We start from the raw sequence: 8676 nt of genomic DNA on the forward strand, positions 1-8676 counted from the left end.
CAGGAAAGTAAGACTGGAAGGGACCTCAGGAGGTCACATCTAGTCCAGCCCCCGCTCAAGGCAGGAGCATCCTTCACTAACCCATCCCAGCTGAGTGTCTGTCCACCCTGCTCTTGAAAACTTCCCAGGATGGAGATCCCCCACCTCTCTGGGTGCCTGCTCCAATTCGGGACTGCTCTCCGAGTCAGAAAGTTCCTCATCTCCAGCCTCAGTTTCCCTTGCTGCAGCTTGAGGCCATTGCTCCTAGTCCTGTCCCCTGCAGCTACAAAGAAAAACCCATCTTCATCCTCTCTGCCATCACCCTTTAGGTATCCGAAGGCTGTTATCAAATCTCCTCTCGATCTCCTCTTCTCCAGATTAAATAACCCCAGTTTTTTTCAGCTGCTCCATGGCTGCTATTGGCGGCAGGAGCTTATCGCTGCAAAAACAAGGGGCGGCCGAGGGGAGCTCCAGGCCCTTTCAGAGCAGGACCATTGACTGCTCGCAGAGTTCGGGGCACCCGAGGGCAGTGGCATTTCTCCGGTGGCATGGCCGCTTGCGGGAGTCTTTAACCCTTTTCTCAAGTCACTTCCCAACCACAGGCCACCGGCTCCTCCCAGCTGTTCTCTTTTCTGGTACCTCTTCCCTCCACGCCCCAGAGCTGTGCCATCACGCGGCCTCTTCCTTGCCCGGTCCCACACGACCGCATAGACGAGTCGTTTTCTTCCTTCCTGCCGAAGGTGGCTCATGAGCCATTTGTACTGGAAGTCCCCGCAAACCCTTCGCTTCATAACCCCACACCTCCTGGGCCTGCCATTGCAACAGCCCTTCTAGGGAGAGCGATGGCAAGGACGTCGGGGGTAGGAGAGCTTCCTGACAACACAGGAAGACGGATCATGCTGTCATGCAGCCTGTTGATCCTGGGCTAGGGTTACAAAATAGAGCAGGAAAGCAGGGGTCACCATTGCCTAGCCACAGCTGCTAGCACAAGGGCTCAGGGTCATCCAACCTGTGTGCCCAGAATGGAGGGAAGGACAGGGGTTATACCCCAGCCCGGGGCTCAACCTCATCTTGCTGCACCTGAATATCAGGCTTGGTTCAGAACCAGATGCTGATGGAGAGGATTTGGGTGGCTTTCAGAAAGGAGGATGGTCTGGAAAGTAGGCAGAGAGGACCTGAGGAGGCCACAAAACATGTGGTCTCTTGGCTTGAAGCTCTTTCTTTATGGGAACAGGAACCACGATGTGGCAGAAGTGACGCTTGCATGTGTGGGATCTGGCTGTAGACACAGGCCCAGGGCTCCAGGAAGGCCGTTCTGGCGGGTAGGCTCCGTAGGAGCACGGAGGAATAAGGGGAGGAGAAAACGGGCTAGGATCAAGCCAAAGATAAGCATTGTGTCTAGTTTGGGGAGATCCCAGAGACACCCCAGGAGCTGCTACTCTGAAAGAAGAGTAGAGACAAAGAGGAGCGGTGGAGGATGGGAGACGTTGCCCGGAGGACACTGGACACCCTGCCTTGGGGACACCCACGTCTAGGAAGAAACAGGACTTCAGAGGAACTTGGCTGGAAGGGCACAGACCCCCCGTGGCAGACAAAGAGCAATGCCACCAGGGGCAGCTCTGAGGCTGGAGGTCCGCTGCAGACCCCTAGCCCAGGAAAATGCTGCCCTTGGTCCTAATCTTCCTTCTTCCTCAGGCATCAGCATGACTGAGCCCCGGGTGAGCAGACCAGCTTTCCCAGAGCCTGAAATGTCTGCATCAACCCCAGGGCCAAGGTTTGAGCAAGGTTGTTTCCAAGGGGCTCCAAGGCAAACCTCTTGTTGGATGCAAACATGGTCCAGTGGGAGTCAGTGCCCAGCAGCCGAACCCTCCTTCAGACTACAGCTGCCCCAACTCCATCTCTAATAAAACTGAAGACCTGCATGGATGCTTGTCTTCACAAATGACAACAGCGCGTGCCGTCCGGGGAGAGCGAACGTTGACCTGGAAGGTCCTCGCTCCCGGTCTCATACCAGCACCAGATCTCTTTTTAAGCACAAATTGTCCCTTGCACTAGGACTGTAAAGAGCCCTTTTCCTAATGCAGTCCCAACTAATACAATGCAATCCTGGCATTCACTGACTGTTTGTACCCTCCTCCTCCTTCCTCTCCATGGACTGCCACTTTGGCAGGGCAGAGAGGCTTGCATGTACCAAGGATCCTAAGAGTGACACTGTTGGGAGTCTTGTACTCCTGGTAGGGTCACCCATGATGGTAAGGTCAAAGGGGAGGTATCAGATGAAGAGTAGTCCAATGCAACGCAATGCAACGCAACGACTTTAGTGGTAGAGTAGGGGGAGGCAGAAAGCAAACTTCTCAATGTCTGCAAAGGCAGATGAAGGCAGCAGTGGAAGAATAACCCAACGTGAGTCAAAGGGGGCAAAAGTGCTCAAAAGCCCCCTTGGATCGCCAAAGGCATTCAGGAACACCTGAAAGCCAAAAAGGAGGTGTGTATCCAGTGGAAGCGGGGGCTATCACCTATACCTCCATCGCTCGAGTCTGTAGCGGGCTGTTAGGAGGGCCAAGGCAGAGACAGAACTAGGGCTAGCAACAAAGATCAAGGACAACAAAAAGTCCTTTTTTTAAATACATAGTGGGTAAAAAGAGGCACCAGGCAATGTAGGGCCTCTGCAAGACACGCTTGGCAATCTAGTGGTTGTACCAGGTGGTAAAGCTGACCTCTTTAACACATCCTTTGCCTGCATTTTTTTGCAGAGGGACCGGGACATCCTCCCCACCGGGATACAGGATGGACTCAGGAGAGACTGTGCCAGGCCTAAGGTCAGAAAGGACCGAGTCAGGGGGCTTCTGGAGGGGCTGGACGTGTTCAAATCAGCAGGTCCAGACACTCTCCACCCCCGAGTGCTGAGGGAATTAGCAGGGTCATCATAGGGCCCCTGGCACGGCTGTACGAGCACTCGTGGTGCTCTGGTGTGGTGCCAGAGGACTGGAAGAGGGCCAGTGTGGTTCCCATCTTCAAAAAAGGGAGGAGGGAGGACCTGGGAAACTATAGGCTTGTTAGTCTTACTTTGGTCCTGTGGAAGCTTTTTGAGAAAATTATCCTGGTGCACATCTTTGAGGGGCCAGCAGCGGGGATGATGCTCAGGGGCAACCAACATGTGTTCATTAGGGGCAGGTCCTGTCAGACCAACCTGGTGGCCTTCTACAACCGGGTCACCAAATCCTTGGATGTAGGTGTTGCAGTGGACGTCGTCTTTCTGGATTTTAGGAAGGCCTTTGACACTGTTTCTCACCCCATTCTTGTTAAAAAATTAGGAAACTGTGGCATCAACACCTACACAGTCAGATGTGTCGCCAACCGGAGGGAGGGCCGCACCCAGAGAGTGGTGGTGGATGGGTCATGTTCAACCTGGAGGGACGTGGGCAGTGGGGTCCCCCAGGGCTCGGTCCTCGGGCCCGCGCTGTTCAACTTCTTTATTAGCGACTTGGATGAGGGGGTAAAAAGCACCTGTTCACATTTCCAAATGACACTAAAATGTAGGGAGAGGTGGGGATGCTAGAGGATAGGGACAGGATACAACTGGACCCAGACAGGTTACAGGGGTGGGCAGATGAGAACAGGATGGGATTCAACACTGACAAGTGCAAGGTGATGCACCTCGGGAGGAACAACCGGCACCATACCTACAGGTTAGGGAACTCCCCTCTTGTCAGCACGGAGGCGGAAAAGTATCTGGGGGTCATCATTGACTCCAAGATGAACACGGGCCGGCAGTGTGGGGACATGGTCAGGAAGGCCAACTGCACCTTGTCCTGCATCCGCAGCTGCATCTCGAGCAGGTCCAGGGAGGTGACCCTCCCCCTCTGTGCGGCACTGGTCAGGCCGCAACTGGAGGACTGCGTCCAGGTCTGGGCGCCGCACTTCAGGAGGGATGTGGACAGCATGGAGAGGGTCCAGAGGAGGCCACTCGCATGGTCAGGGGCAGCAGGGAAGGCCCCACGAGGAGAGCCGATGGGACCTGAACCTGTTCAGCCTTCACAAGAGAAGGCCGAGGGGGATCTAGTGGCCATCTACAAACTTACCAGGGGGGACGAGTGGGGAACGGGTGAGCACCTCCCGGTGTAACGAGGAATAACGGCCATAAGTTGATGGAAGGTAGATTCAGGCTAGACATCAGGAGGTGCTACTTCACGGTCAGGGCGGCTAGGAGCTGGAACCAGCTTCCAAGGGAAGTGGTGCAGGCTCCCACCTTAAGGGTCTTTCAAAGGAGGCTTGATATCTACCTCGCTGGGGTCATATGAGCTTGAATTTACCAGGGCTCATATGCGCCCTGTATCCATTCCTGCCCAGGGCAGGGGGTCGGACTTGATGATCTGCTCAGGTCCCTTCCGACCCCACATCTATGAACCCAGTTTTCTTGGATCTCCTTGCCACTGGACACAGGTTTGTCCTTTGCCAAGATGCACAACCATCTCCTCACATAAAATAAGTCATGTGCAGGCTTCTCTCACTGGTCCTGGCCCATGGGAGCGACTGTCCTCAACCTTGAGGGATCGCCACTGCCGTATGGCCCTCTGTATACATTAGCTGGGGCAGGGAAGGTGCATTTCCACTGTAGGTAAGGCTTCCAGCGAAGTAAACCATTACTGAGGATGCTTTCAACCATTTCCCAGACATTTTCACCCAAACCCTTCTCCTCTGTGGTGTCCACACCCTGCTCCCTGCCTCTTGGCAAGAGGCTGACTGCGAGGGTTAGATCCACAGATGGAGCTACACTGCACGGTGCAAATAATGAGAATGATTAAAAAGCCAACTCAGGGCAGTGGGATGCGGGGGACTGTTTTTCTTTAGCAAATATCAGTTCTAAAAAAAAAAAAAGACTCCCTTGCTTCCCAGCTAGCTATCAGCCTCTCAGCCAAGTATCCGTCCTTTCTTACCCCTTGCTTAAGTTTGATGCAGACAAACAGCGGCGTTTGACCAGAACTGGGATGTGTCTGACCAGTTGAGGAAGACAAAGGGCTTTCAAGGCATTTATTGGCCATTAAGAGAGGCAGCAACTGCCATGAATGTTTCATGGATGAGTAGGAAGGTGCTTAGTGCTACGGGTCTCGGTAGGTCGGGCTTTGCCTTGTCCCGTGGGCCAGCGTCTCCACCTCTTTCATGAACCGGAGGCATAGCTCCTCTTGCCACGGCAGGGCCACGCACTGCACGGCCACGGGCAGCCCCACGGCTCCTTCCACGGCCTGCAGCAGAGACACGAGTGGCATAAGGTTACCCGGGGGCTGAGGCACCACTAGCCTGATGTGAGCCATGTGGCCTCCTGAGAAGCGCAAAGGCACGGCCAGCAGGTGCTGGGTGCAGGAGCCCAGAGCTCATCTGGGGGACGTCTGATGTGTAGCTGTCAACGGAGTTATGCAAGTCACACCAGCCCGGGGACTTGACTATGAGCTCTTGCTCCATTTCTAGCAAGAAAATGGAGAGATATTATATATTCATTGCCATCTCTTTTCATGCAGGCACTTCCCTTCCATAGCTCTTTGCCTCGTTTTGTAGCCCTCATAGCAGGCAATCCCAGCAGTGGGAAATTCAACCCCCACTTTCCCTTCCAAACCACTGAGGGCATCATTCTGACATGGCAGGACCCCTCTCACCGAGGCACAGTTGTCCCCTCCAATGCAAACTGACCTCTTTCAGCCGCTTGTCCCAAAGGTCCCCATAATGCCCCCTGTAATCCTTCAGCTCTTCTTCATCCATGTGGGTGACGGTGGTGACCGGCACGACTCCAGCGGGGAAGTTTAGGACGTTGTACAGATTGGTGTAGGAAGTGGCAGCTGGAAGAGATGACACGGAGATTAATCACGGATCAGGCGTAGCTCCACTTACTTTAGAGGCACCGCCTAGGTTTACCAAACTCTCTGAACAGAGAGGATCCTGCTGGTAACAGATGACGGGGGACCTGTTTAGGCCACCTTGCAAAGAAGGCTTGCATGCCTGCCAATACCTCTGGGATAACTTCATGTTAAGAGCAAGACTAGTAGCTTGAAGTTGCAGCAAAGTAGGGTCAGACTGGATATTAGAACAAACTTCTTCATTGATAGATGTGGGAGGCAGGGGAATAGAGGCCAAGGTTAGCTGTGTACTCTCCATCACTGGAGGCGTTCAAGAAGACACTGGACAACCACTGGTGGGAGATAACTTAGGTGTAGCAATGCCTTTGTTCTGCTATTGGTATTTCCCAGGCTCCTGGGCTTTGCTAGTTGCCCTTTCCCCCTTTTCTGCTGGGTCAGGGTGGTTTTATGCCTTCCTCAGAGGCATTGGGTGTTGGCTGTAGTCAAGGCTGGGGATTTTGACTGGGCTGTGCCAGTGCTCCTGCTGGGCCTTAAAGGAGGGTCCTAGTTAGAGGGTCTTGCCCCTCCATTCGGGGTCAGACCAATGCCATACTTGGGGTCAGGAAGGAAGTTTACCCCATGGTCAGACTAACAGAAGCATGGCCTCTACCTTGGATTGATTGAGTGTCTTTTAACAACCTCTTTTGCTGTTAGCTGCTGTGGTCCCCCTGCTTCATCTGCGGCAGGTTTGGGTGTGATGTCTGGTGTCATGTTAGGGCTGACGGTAGTTTTACAAAGAAGTTAGATGATGGTTTTGTGTGGGATGGTTCAGACAGGGCTGATCCTCAGGCAGGGGTTGGACTCAATGGAGGTCCCTTCCAGCCCTACTTTTCTACGTTTTTTTTATATCGAGGAATTACCAAAGAGCTTTCCAGGATAGCCAGCGTTAAAGGCCGGGCCCAATGCAGGACACAAAATGACATCCAGCTGCAGCTTCCTCCATTTTGCAATGAATTCTTTACGATAAGCCTGGAGGGGAAGGGAGACAGCATTAGGAACAACTGTTGCATGTTAGTTGATGGTAGAGTCAGTACTTCTGATATCAAAGGAGAAAGGGGGAAAGGAAAACCCAGAATTTTGATACAAATCTAAATTCTGGGCTATTCCCTGAGTCTCTCTAATGCCAGCCACAAAGTCCATCCTTGGCTGGAGGATCCTCCTTAACAGCAGTTTAATCAAACGGCAGTTTTTTATTTTAAAAAATGGTTTAAAAAAAACACTGGATTTTCTTGATAGAAAAATACTTTAAAAAATAATTCCTGAAGAGCTCCGGTTCCTAGTAACACCAAACTTGATAATCATTTCAATGAAAATATTGAGAAGGAACAAAACAAGCCTTTGAGTCCTAATGCAAGTTTGATAAAGGTCAAGTTTCAACCTGGAAAAAACTTTGCAGTTCAAGAGTTTCCCAGCTCTGTCCCTGCGGAAGAATCCAGGTAAGAGCTAAGTAGGGTTAAGATAAGGGCTTGTGGATCACCCATGTACAGCTCTATCAAACAGTTGCATGGGACCACTTCTGAACTCCAGCTGATTGGAGAAAAAGTGTCCTTTGAAGAAAAGCAATGCGGGACTTATCCTTTATTTAAACATCCTCATTGCAATGATTTTGGTTTTAGTTTGGTCCACTGGCTTGCCTCTGCCCAACTGCCCTCTACTACGTGGACTGTCAGGACCTGCTGAAGCATGACTGCATTTCCAAATGTAAGTGGGAGATTAGGAGGAGCTTTCACATGCTGAGGGTGGTCAAACATTGGAACAGGCTGCCTGGAGAGGTTGTTGAATCTCCATCCTGGGCTGTTTTTAAGATCAGGTTGGACAGATACCAGACTGGTCCTGCCTCGAGCAGGGGCCTGGACTAGATGGCCTTGTGATGGTCCTGCCTGCCTGGCTTTTCTAGCATTGCATGAGCTAATGGCTGAAGCTCTAATTGGAAAGACAGAGTCAGACTAGTCCAGGCACAAAGAGGACCAACAGGAGGAGCAGAGGGGTGAAAAAAATCCATTACAAGAGGAGATTAAAAAGCTGAGAGGTAACACAATTGCTCGCTATCCATACACGATGGTGGTACACACCAGGGAAGCAGTAGAGCTATCTAGGCTCATGGACAATGCTGGCAAAAGGACAGATGGGCTGAAGCATTGTATGAATACATTTTAGTTTGGAAATGGCAAAGCCTTTCCTAGCCATCAGATGAATGAGATCCTTAGACAGCCTTCCCATAGCAGTTGTGGGATTGGAGGGGAATTCTAACTAGTTTGGGGATTAAGCATGATCAGGTTGAATGGGTTTTCTTGCTGTGGTGGAGCACCTTTGGGGGTGCTTGCCACAGAGGAGTGGAAAAGAGGGAATAGACTGGAGCAGTGTGTGGACTCCGGACTCACTCCAGGAACCCTTTAGGAGGAAAGAAGGGTTGGACGAGGAGTCAGGAGAAACTCCTGATCTTAAGCCCAGCAGCAGACAAGCCACCAGCGGCCAAAGCAGGCTAGAAACAGCCCTGGAGGCTGCAGCATCAGCAACAACAGGAACACCAGAGAAAGGTGTGCCAGAACCTACGTTACAACAGGTGGGAGTATTGGGCATGGCTGGGAAGAGGAGGAGGTGACCCCTTTGGAGAGAGCTCAGCAAGAGCCTAGGGAGGGCGCTGGGCAAGCAGAGCATGTACGTCGCCCATAAAAGGGGTGACCAACCCTACATAGGGGCACTACAGATCAATTGGAGGGGAGGACGTTGCAGGAGGGAAAGAAGTGGGGTGGACAAAGCTCACAAAAGGAACTAGGATGACAAAGTGGACAACCCTTACAGGGGTATA

General features: G+C 52.2%; 1 protein-coding gene across 1 annotated transcript in view; it reads right to left on the bottom strand.

The window, feature by feature from the left end:
* Positions 1 to 4996: 4996 nt before the first annotated feature.
* The window catches only part of LOC109307431 (vitamin D3 hydroxylase-associated protein-like), a 24649-nt gene continuing 20969 nt past the window's right edge, over positions 4997 to 8676 (bottom strand). Inside the window, exons 13-15 of the mRNA XM_019531359.1 lie at positions 6728 to 6836; positions 5665 to 5810; positions 4997 to 5222 (exon numbers count right to left, since the gene is read on the bottom strand). Of these exons, the coding sequence (XP_019386904.1) occupies positions 5079 to 5222; positions 5665 to 5810; positions 6728 to 6836 (399 nt within the window). The 3' untranslated portion in view covers positions 4997 to 5078. The remainder of the gene's footprint in view (positions 5223 to 5664; positions 5811 to 6727; positions 6837 to 8676) is intronic.

The sequence above is a fragment of the Crocodylus porosus genome, unplaced genomic scaffold (genome assembly GCF_001723895.1).
Source record: "Crocodylus porosus isolate Cpor-Errol unplaced genomic scaffold, CroPor_comp1, whole genome shotgun sequence".
Lineage (NCBI taxonomy): Eukaryota > Metazoa > Chordata > Crocodylia > Crocodylidae > Crocodylus > Crocodylus porosus.